This window comes from Sus scrofa, chromosome 4 (genome assembly GCF_000003025.6).
Source record: "Sus scrofa isolate TJ Tabasco breed Duroc chromosome 4, Sscrofa11.1, whole genome shotgun sequence".
In the NCBI taxonomy this organism is placed as follows: domain Eukaryota; kingdom Metazoa; phylum Chordata; class Mammalia; order Artiodactyla; family Suidae; genus Sus; species Sus scrofa.
Genome location: NC_010446.5, coordinates 51,342,029 through 51,353,852, shown reverse-complemented (window position 1 = coordinate 51,353,852; position 11,824 = coordinate 51,342,029). Strand labels below are relative to the sequence as shown.

At 35.8% G+C, this 11,824-nt stretch overlaps 1 protein-coding gene across 1 annotated transcript; it reads right to left on the bottom strand.

Annotated features, from left to right (window-relative positions):
- LOC100153915 (carbonic anhydrase 1) lies at positions 726 to 10,305 on the bottom strand. The gene is made up of 7 exons (XM_001924183.4): positions 10,150 to 10,305; positions 9,471 to 9,668; positions 7,990 to 8,108; positions 4,560 to 4,655; positions 3,633 to 3,695; positions 2,128 to 2,283; positions 726 to 1,174 (listed from the first exon to the last, which is right to left on the bottom strand). The coding sequence occupies exons 1-7, from the start codon at positions 10,184 to 10,186 to the stop codon at positions 1,058 to 1,060; spliced, it is 786 nt and encodes a 261-aa protein (XP_001924218.1). The 5' UTR covers positions 10,187 to 10,305; the 3' UTR covers positions 726 to 1,057.

The window sequence follows — 11,824 nt, the reverse complement described above, 5'->3', positions numbered from 1 at the left end:
CTGACTAAAAGATTGTATGATGTTTCTGTATGATTCTAAGCCAAATGATTCCTTTATCATTTTTATAAGCAATTCACTGGTGACTTTCCTTCCAAATTTGTGGTACAGGTTCTCCATGTAAAGTAACTAGTTGTAATAATGGAACAAAAACATTGACCTTGCTAATGGAGAGAGGAAAAGTGGAAGCAATAACCAGAAGTATCATTTTCTTATAAAATATATCATTTTTATCCAGAGTATATAAATGGTAGTAATTTGGGGCCACCATAAAAATATTAAATCCTATTATCATCTTAGTGGTGTATTTGTCTTCAAGAGTAAGCAAATGAATTCTCAATATTTCATCTCAAGCTGCTCTTAGTTTAGTTATTATATATGAGACAAGATAATATTGCAAATGAAGTATTTAAGATTCTTGAATGTAAATTGGGTGGAAACTTGATGCTTTTTAAAAATAGAATATAGGGGTTCTTATTGTGGCTCAGCAGGTGAAGGATACAACATTGTCTCTGTGAGGCTGAGGGATCAATCCTTGGCTTCACTCAGTGGGTTAAAGATCTGGTGTTGCTGCAAGCTGTGGTGTACGTTACAGACGCTACTTGGATGCCACATTGCTGTGGCTGTGGTGTAGGCCTACAGCTGCAGTTCCCATTTGACCCCTGGTCCAGGAGTTCCATATGCCATGGGTGTGGCTATAAAATAAAAAACATATATAATAGACAAAATGAAAGGGATACGACTATTTTATTGGTTCCATTAAACTGAATAACATGGGAAGAGATACATAGCTCTAAGAAATTAATTACCACTTAATTGCAATTATAAAGAATTCCACAAAATAAATTTGAATTTAAGCACGTTTTGTACACTTACAGATTACTATTTGAGTTAAGCGTTAAGAACAAAAGTTAAAGTTTTTTAGTTCTACAGATTACATTTGCAGGTATGCTGTCTTGCTAGTATTGAAATAAATTTGTTACTTAAAACTTATTTTATTGGATTATGTCAGAAGCAGATTTGTGTTCCTCAGGGGAGGATACATTTCTTTCTGTGCCCATCAGAAGGAAGCTTTCACTATTCTGCCCTTCAGAGGCTGGGGTGGCCGGTTGTTGTGCTTAATGGGAACGTCCTTATCACCTTCAGCATTTGATAGAAGACTGCGGAACTGTGCAAGCTTGGAGGAAATATAAAATAATCAAAAGCTATTAAAGTTACACAAAACACATTTTTTTTCCTACTATAATTAATGCACCAATATTTAGAAATCAGGTTGAGGATTGCAATGGTTTCACTCATGGGAAGGGAAGAAGCCAAAAATTCCTTTACATTTCTTTGACTTAGACATTTGGCTGAAGTTATTGATGATTGACTGGATTGGAATACCAGCTTTCTCACTCACCAACTGGGTATCATGGGTAAGAGACTTATCTGCTCATTGCCTTAGTTTCCATACAGTACTATTTCACTGTGTTGTTGTGAAGACTAAATGGGTTTATCCATATAAAGTTCTTGGAATGGTATTTGGCTTATGGCTTATGCTCAAGAAATGTTAGTTACCAAGAGGCCATACTGCTTTTCCTAAAGATTTGTTATGAACATTGACTGACAAGACATATGTAAAGCACCTAGTAACATAGTTGTTTAAAGGTAGTTGTTATTATCATAATTATAAACAATAATTAATGAGATATTTTTTGAATATTTAAGAGCTTAAGCTTCAAAAAAGAGCAAAAAACCCCATGTCAACTCTCGAAGTATGCCACTTGAAAGTCACAGTTCCCCAAAGCCTTAACTGTAACAGTTTAATTGTAACAGTTTTTTCTTTGTTTTTGAAACTCTTAGGAAGATATTTAACAAGGTTGGATTTTTCCTTACTAAGGTGGAAAGAATAGCAGAAGTTCTAAATCTCATATTTTTTAACATAAAATTTAAAAATTATTTATTACACACTTTTCTTTTTGATTATTTGATAGATCTTACGTCAAAAATAAATCTTTTTCAGTTGGAAGGGAAAATGAACTCTCCAAAATATAAATGAAATAATAATTTCCCTCATTAATACTATGAACTGAAGTGATATTTCTGCTTTGCACTCCTAATTTTCACTCATCCACTTTCATACTCTACCTGATCTGAGCTGATACTGATGTTCTCCTTAAGAATGATCCAGTTCACACTCTCATGAAGAGGGGGATGAGTCAGAGAGCCAAAGTAGGTCCAGTAATCCAGGGATGAAGGAAGGAGAACAGAGGGGTCAAAATTTGTGAATGGGGCTTTTTTGCCCTGAAAGAAAAGTGATATATTATTACACCATGATACAAAATTTATATTATTTGATACACATACACACATATATAGAGAGATCTTAGCTGAGAATTTAACTGATTTTTCCGCTACATGGTATTTCATGATTGGTATATTTGAGGACATAAATTATAAAAGTAAAAGAAGACTGAAAATATGCGACACCAGAATTTTGACTGAGCATTCTTCTTCATTTGGTTGAAGATAAGCAAAGGTTCAAAAATTTCTTAATAATAATCTATATTCTTTAAAAGATATTTAATTTCCAGTGTAAAGCATTTATTGCTTGTCTAGGGAAGGTACCAGATACTGTTCCAGTGGCAAAGATATTTATTGACATGTATATTGTATGTTTTAGTTTTATTCTACTTATTCCTATTTTCTTTTCTGTTTGGTTATTATTGGTGTATAGAAAATGAAATTGGGAGTTTCCATAGCAGCTCAGCGGAAATGAATCTGACTAGTATCCATGAGGACACAGGTTCAATCCCTGGCCTTGCTCAGTGGGTTAAGGATCCGGCGTTGTCATGAGCTATGGTGTAGGTCACAGATGTGGCTTGGATCTGGTATTGCTGTGGTTGTGGCGTAGGCCAGTGACTACAGCTTGGATTCAACTCCTAGCCTTGGACCCTCCATATGCTGCTGGTGCAGCCCTAAAAACAAAAGACAAAAAAAAAAAAAAAAAAAAAAAAAGAAAAAAAGAAAGAAGAAAATGAACTGATATGAACTGATATTTGTCTGCTAATAGTTTATGTAGTCAACTTCACTTGTATATGAATTCTGTTTTTTAGCTGTTCTGTATTTTCCAGGTAGATGTCAATAATCATATCCTCTACACTTGATGATAGTTTTTTTCTGTTTTTCTAATATTTCTCTTAATATGTATTCTTATTTCTTTCCTTATTTTATTACATTGATTAGGATAGTCATTGCAATGTTCATTTGTGGTAGTCACAGTTGACAACCTGGTCTTGTTGATTTTTGCATTCCTAAAAAAAGTTATCTTTCTCTATGAACTGGAAAAAAAATTCACATTTCAGTTTGATCTAGTTTTTAAAACAAATATGAACAGTTATGAAACCCATTCTTCTATAGGCTTCATCCTGCTGAAATAGATAAGCAGTAACAACGAAAACCAAAGAACAAAACAAATCCCTGAGTCAGAGACTTTCTCAAAAGCAAGGGACATCTAAACGGTACCTTGATTTTCGAATTGGTTATTTTTGCTTCAGTCTTCCTACTTCCCACATTAAATATGTCATTAAATGACTTAAGTAGTTCTGTGCATCTTGTTCTCTGAGTTAAACTAACTTAATTAGTCTATTTACCTTATATTTAATTCCTTTTAGGGCATCAAGTACTTTCTGAAGATTTGGGTTGGCCTGACCAACCTGGAGATTAAAAAAAATGAGATAAAAATTATTATCAAGTCAAAATTGTTTAGTTATTTTTTTTTCAGTTAAAAAGAGTAACTTAAGAAAAGTAAAATATTTTTGCTTAGGAGAGGAAATTTTGCTTAGTTTATATCTTTGAGAGCCCTTATGCTCTGTAAATTGTTTATAAAGTGTAACCACAGATAAAATTGCAAATAATAATCTTGTTTTTAATTTAATATGGGTATGATGTTCAAAGATATGCAAGTCAAAATCCAGGAATTTAGAAAACTGTGATTCAAAAACAAACCAATTACTTTTGGTCTATTCTATTGATTGTAATTAATATAGTGAATGGCATGCTATAAATGTGCAATAAATGTTAACTAGAATTACCATAATTCCAAAATTTATTCGTCCATTTATACCCAATTTAATAACTGCCCTATTCATGGACTCCCTTATAGAAGATTTTTAACAAATCTACTATTTTAAATATCAATTGAATTGTCTTTATGGGACAAAAGTCCACTCAATATTTTTTTACTGATCAAATATTAAATTGATGAACTCCTGATTCTATGAGGCAAGACATTTAGAAGAAAGGAAATTTGGAAGAGCTGAAAAATAAAAATTCGTCCCACCTTCAACACCTTCTCATTTCATCTCTACCTGAAACTTATTTCTCTCTTCAAGAGTAAAGAGAAAAAACAAACTCACAACATACCAGGTAACTGTTTATTCACCTGTGGTCCATCATTAGTAGAAAGGGAAGTTAAAAAAAAAAAGATTCAAATATCTTTTCTGCTTATTTCATCCTATTTAGAGGTCTGATTGGTAAAAAATAGTTTTAGCAGAGTTCTCCAACTCTCTATAACTCACCTTCACCAAAACGCCAATAATGGCTAAACCATCAGCATGTGAGGCAGCTTCAGCAGCGCTGGAGTATTTCGCAGAATTCCAGTGAACTATGTGAAGCTAAAAATATAATGCTGGTTATTTATACCATTGGGAGAGTAAAACTTAAGTTAGATGCTAACTTAGTATAGGAAGATATATCTTGGCTTAGACAGGTAAAACTTATGTGAACTTTTACCCAGGGCATGGGAAGGGCTTTCTCGCACTTAAGAAGGGTTATCTGTGAGTTGAGTAGAGTGGGCAAGTTAAAAATCCTGGAACCAGAAAGTAAAATTACTTTTCTTGCAATACCATAACTGTTCAGTATTACTCCTTTTTCTTTTTCTTTTTTTTTTAAGATCTCTTTTTAGTATGAGAAGATAAGGAATACTGACTAACTAGATTTGGGACAGAAGTTGAAATGATGTTCTCTTACTTGAGGTACTTCTCAACAACTATATGAGAAGGGGTTTCTGAAGTAACTGGGAATCTTGGCCAAGGATAGATTCTTGAGTATGTCCAGGCACCTCTCAAACCAGTACCTCTAGCTTAACTCTCTGTGAAAATCTGGACCTGTATATCCAAGTAAGTATATATGTCTTCCTGAAATTTTTTTCTCAGTTATGCCTTTCTATTAGAAATTCTTCATCTACCTTTATTTATTTATTTTTTTATAACTGCACCTGTGGCATACAGAAGTTCCCAGGCTAGGGGGTCTAATAGGAGCTCAGCTCAATGGCCAGCCTATGCCACAGTCACAGCAACACCAGACCCAAGCTGCATCTGTGACCTACACTGCAGCCATGGCAACACTGGATCCTTAACCCACTGAGTGAGGCCAGGGATCAAACCTGCATCCTCAAGGACACTTATATTGGGTTCTTAGCCTGCTGAGCCACAATGGGAACTCCCTTGAGATTTTCTTGCTTTCTCCACATGGATGTCGTATATGAATCTCAAATTTCATATGGCCAAATTAGAGCTATTGATTTCCTCCCTGCCAGACTTGTTTCATTGTCCCTTCTTAGGAAATGGCACCACCATTCATCTAATTGCTCATTCAAAAATACAAAACAGTTTTCCCTTCCTTCCTTCCTTCCTTCCTTCCTTCCTTCCTTCCTTCCTTCCTTCCTTCCTTCCTTCCCTCCTTTCCTCTCTCGCTCTCTCTCTTTTTTCCTTTTTGCTTTTTAGGGCCAGAATTGAAGCAAATGGAAGTTCCCTATCTAGGGGTCGGATCAGAGCTACAGCTTCCCACCACAGCCACAGCCACAGCAACGCAGGATTGGAGCTGCATCTGTGACCTTCACTACAGCTCACAGCAATGCTCTGGCTCCTTAATTCAACTGAGCAAGGCCAAAGATTGAACCCACATGGTCATGGATTCTAGTCAGGTTTGTTACCACTGAGCCTCAGTGGGAACTTCCAATTTCTTGCTTTTCTCCACTTATCAACATCCATCTTTCGGCTCATCTGAAAGATTATACTTGGTTCACAACTTTGAATTTTCATTAGTTGCTGATTTTCTCTGGAATGCCCTTCCCCATAGTCTTTTAAAGGCAGGCTTTTTATTTGAATTAGAGCTGAACTCAGTGACACTCTTGAAAACATCCTTTTCCGACCACTCAATGTAAAGTGATCATTTGGTCACTTGTATCATCACTATTTAGTAGATCAGTTCTCAATGCCACATATCTAATTTCTCTCTCCTCTCCTTTCCTCTCTCTTTCTCCCTCCTTTCCCTCACCCCTGCCCTCCTTTCCTTCCTCCCTCCTGCTCTCTGTCATAGGTGAACTTTATGTCTAAGTGCCTGTCATCTCTAGCCTGGATTGATTTTATATTTCTCAAATTAGAACCAAGAATCACCGATTCAGATTTCTTAGATACAACCAAATATTCTTCCTAAAATATACTACTCAGATTAATTAAAGTTTTCAGTCCATCTGATTTTAGTCCACCTTCAATTTTACAAAGGAGAAATAGGAAAAAAGAATTAATGGATTTCTACAACATTGAAAGTTATTAGTCTCACTTTACAAAGTAAAGTAAGTTATATTTGTACATTCTTCCCAAATCCTCTATCAACATTAAGGAATGCGTGTACCCTATTAACCTAACAATCCCTCTTATGAAAATCTACCATGCATAATTGCTTTCACTAGTGTGTAAAATATATGTACAGATGTGTGTGTGTGTGTGTGTGTGTGTGTGTGTGTGTGTTTTGGCTGTGCCCAGGGCATGTGAAAGTTCCCAGGTCAGGGATTGAACCCCAGGCATGGCAGTAACCTGAGCCACAGCAGTGACAATGCTGAGTCCTTAACTTCTAGGCCACCAGGGAACTCCTGTACAATTTTTTTAATTGTAGAATTTTTTGGTAAAAGCCAAAAAATCAACAGAACATAAATCCAAAGCCATTGTAATTGTTCCTATGTAGGGGTTAGTTAATAAATTCTGACATATTGCATACACTGAAATACTGTATAGACATTAAAAGAAGAGGCAGAATTGAAACTACTGACTTGGAAAAATGATCATGATAGATTGGTAAATGGGAAAAAGATGTATGTTGCAAAACAGTGTTTATTACAAATTCATTTTGTAAGAGTAAAATAAAGGAACCAACCTGTATATATTGGTACAAACTTATGTTTATTCCTATAAAGAGCAAAAATTCTTCCTTTTCAATCTTCCAGATACTCTGTTGACAGTTTGATGCAAATGTTCTTCATTTTTCCATGGATACACAGACAAAATGTCTTGGATCAAAAAATTCCATTTCAGGGCAAATCAAGGGGCCAGAGGGTAATAGCCTGCAACCAGGGACTCTCAGACCTTCAGTATGCTACTCTGTTACCATTCCTATGGTTAAATTTACACTCTTAGCAGTCCTTTTTTTTTTTTTTTTTTAAATGGTCATACCTATGACATATGGAAGTCCTGGGCCAGGGATTGAATCCTAGCCCCAGCTGTGACCTACGTGGAAGCTGCAGCAATGCTATTCCTTTAACTTACTGCACCAAGCTGAGGGATTGAACTCTCATCTCTACAGCAACCCAGGCCACTGCATCCAGATTCTCATCCCACTGCACTACAGTGGGTTAAGAATTTGGGGGTCAGCACTTTAAAAGAGAGCAGCACTTCCCACTGAGCCTCACCTAATATCAAGGAATCATTTTCGAGGCATTCTGAAACAAAAGAGGATTCTGGTGCTCAGGAGTTCAACTCCAAGTTCAGCTGCTTCTTTCACATGAAAAATTTCCCACTCTTGCCAAACATGGGGTATCTGTGTTTGATTTTAATGGAGCTTGCAAGTCCCCTTCATTCCTTTGAAAACATTATAATGGTGTCTTGTGTTGAAAGAGAGCTGCTTCTGGGAGTACTCTCAGTGTAGTTATCTCTCACTTACTAAGGACATTACCTCTGCAGAATATTTGGCTCCATCCACTAAGTGCTCAGAACCATAGTCATCTGTCTTGCCCCAGTGAAAATGGAATTGAAGGAGCCTATAGCTTTCAGACAGAGGACCATCTTTCAGCACTAGAAGGAAAGGGAAACTACTGTTAGTGTTAACAATCATAAGCGCCAGCTTATCTTTGCATTTAATATAAGCTAATGCTGAATCAGGTTGAATGAAAATTAAAACAAACACCAGCACCAAAGTTTTCATCTTGTTTCCCCCACTCCCAGCCATGCATCCCAATGATGGCATTCTTATGCATGGTGCACCCTAAGGTAGCACATGTGTGATACATGATTCTCAACACTGTGAGCAATACATTGACCTTTTCCTGCCTTCAAGAAAACATATTGGAAAATGAATGAATTATTTGATTACAGGGATTTCCTTGAATCTGCTTTAATTTGCAAGTTCATTCACTCATTCTTTCAACAACGACTGTAATGGGCAGTATGCCTCAAGAGCTTTAGTAATTTATTTTTAGTGACAAATTATTCGTTACTATATTTTGCAACAGATCAAGACATAAGACGGTATCTTGACAGCTTTGTTGAGAATTCCTAGCCAGGAGCCAAAAGAAAGTTCTAGTAGGGCCATATGATCATTTTTAAAATTCTAACACTGATTGACCATGTAGCTTTAGAGAGTCTATCCAATTATATGATTAATAAAACACACAAAATACCAGATCTAATTCAATATTAACAATGGACATAGATCCAAACTGTCTAAAGTTTAGGTCCAGAACCTTGTAAGAAAATGCTAAAATAAATTCTGCTTTTGGTCAGTAGCATTATTTTATGGACTTGTCATTTAATAAAATATTCAGTAACATTTCAGGAAAATCTTCCTATGTAGCAGAAAATGTGCAGGATTCTGGGTATGAAGATAATTTGGTCACTGTGACCTAGTAGGGAGAGGGGAAGATAAACAAGTATACTTACGCATAAAATTGTTCCATGCACAATGCATGCAAGAAAATTTTCTTATTGGTACCCAAGCACTTGACAGTTACAGAGCCATTTTCTGGCCACAAAAATAAATATATTTTTCACCTTTTTTTTTTCCCTACTGTGCTCCTCCACCCTCATCTCAATTAGAAAATATTTGCCTTTTCAGTTTTTATATGCAAGATATTTCATAGATTTTCAAAAGATACTGTTTATTCAGAGAGTGTGAAATGAACATAAAGATATCAGAAACCAGAATAGATGGGATAGTGTCACTGAGAAGAGGATGGAAAAAAAACAGAGCTGGGAGTCCCCCAAATCATCTTTACTCCTTGGAAATTTTCTAGAAGTTCAAAATGCATGGCCAGATTACAGCAATGCTACACATGTGTACATAAGACTGAGGATAGGCATTTGTGTTTCTTAAAGCCCTATTGTTTTAGTTTCTCCAGGAAAGTTAAAGAAAAAAATCATAAAGGTCTTTTGGCTCACCTGATCGGTTATCATTGTCCTCAAAGTTGACATGGAAGGAATGTCCCACGTTGATGATTTCTTTGGCTGTGGCTGGATTGTAGGAGACGCTGATAGGTTTGAGAGAGGTGTCATGTTTGGTTTCACTGGTTTTAATGTCTATAGGAGACTGGTTGTTTCCATTTGCAATGGGGTACACCTTGCTCCAATGTTCAGGACCTACCAGGACAAACAGACCTATGATCAAAACTTGATCAAATGCTTGATTCCAAGTTTTAGGAGTATAACTTTGTTTATTAGACTAGGATTTATTTAGGTATCTTAAAGGATAATCTGTTTAACTTAATGGAAATTCAATGTTTGCAAATTCAATGTTTGTTTTCTGTGATATGCTATAAAATAATGCTTTTGTCCACACCAGTAACATACTCATAGTCTATGGGGTCAGATGACTATATAAGCTATATATTATAGATTTATAATATGTACTTCTGCAGAGAGAGACTGAAAGGGAGATAGAGAATATATTTTGTATCCAAAGGACAACTGGTAGGAATACATTCAAAGTTACTATAATTCAAAGTCAGACAGTTCAAACCATTAATCTATGACTATATAGTTATTTTAAGTGCTCAACACCTCTTTTACTAGAAAAGAGAATAAGCTATTATTTGATCTACATGAACAGAAGAACTCTTACCATATTCACCATCATAACCCCAGGCAGGACTTGTCATGATCTTCTATGTAGTTTTCTTTGTTCTGAAAACAAAGATAATACTTGAAATAACTAACTGCAACTGAACAGGCAGTTGACAATGGAAACCACCACTTGGGGTTTTTATAGAAATATCCCTTCACTTAATAGGCCACTATTTCATCATCTCTACCTATCAGGAAGTATATACAGTAAAAAACAGGCGTTACTAAAAAAGCCCACAAGGTAAGGTCAGCTTCAATTGTTTTATTTCTTGTATTGTGAAAGAGAAATATCAAAATCTTAGGTTTCATAAAACCAAGCCCTGTTTTTTTCATGTTAGTAAAAGATATGGCTGAGTATTACCATATATGATTTTTGGGATTTCTTAGTTTAATTGCCTTTGTGCACTTGAGATTTACAACTTTACTCTTGATGAATACTTAAGTAATACTAGCAATAATTTAATATTAAACAGTAATTAATAAAGAGAATAATTTGCATGTTTACAAACTGATTGGAACTGGTCATGTTACTTAAAATCAGATTACAGAATAAACAATCTTTTGTAATATATATTATTCACAATGGTACATCTCAAAAAATGCACAGATGAGAATAAATTCCTTTATTTAAACAAATTTTTTATAGGGCATTCCCGTCGCTGCTCAGTGGAAACAAATCTGACTAGTATCCAATGAGGATGCAGGTTCGATCCCTGACCTCACTCAGTGGGTTAAGGATATGGCATTGCTGTGAGCTGTCATGTAGCTACCAGATACAGTTTGGATCCTGCGTTGCTGTGGCTGTAGTGTAGGCCCACAGCTGTAGCTCTGATTTGACCCCTGGCCTGGGAACCTCCATATGCTGTGGGTGTGGCCCTAAAAAGACAAAAAAAAAATCTTTTTTTAGTGTTTTTCTTTTTTAATTTTTTTAATTGTACTTGATAGTCCTTCGTTTTAGAGCAATATTGGAATTCATAAGCGGAGGATTTATTAATATTTAAATTGAATATGACCCAATATTTACTTTACGCATCAAATATAGGTCTACTGAAACAGAAGACTTTCTTTTGTATATCTATACAACTTATAGAGAACTTTCAAATTATTTTATATTACCACCACCACACACGTAAGTCCTGTCTAGTGAGAATTATCATTTTGTAGTTGAGAGATTTCATCACAACTGGCAAGAGCCAAGAATCCCAGACTTGAGCCTCTAAGTCCTCTTGTTTTCTTCTGAATGCCACACTGGGTGAGCTATGAGGTAGATGATCTTCTAGTTCTTACTCTATGCCCATAATTCTTTTAAGTCCAATTAAACACTAGACTTCCCACCTGTCGGGTGCTGAGAAGATCCATAGGACTTTTCAAGGAGGTAGAAAAAAACCAACTCATGTGTGTCAGAGCTTGGCTAGGTCCACCTGTGCAAAGTTCTAAATATGTTCAGAGAAAAACAATCAGAAAAAATAAGCTTCCATGTAACACTTTTCAATACCCTGGGAGTCATACCTCCTTTCGCACTCTGGAATTGTCTGAGCTCCTGGGCTTTCTAAAGGAAGGGGATCTGGCACACTTTTTGGCAAGGCTGAATGGAGACACACTGTTTGTCCCTTTTGGCTAATGATAGCCAACAGGCTCAGATTCAGAATGGACTATGGCTCATGAACAGATTG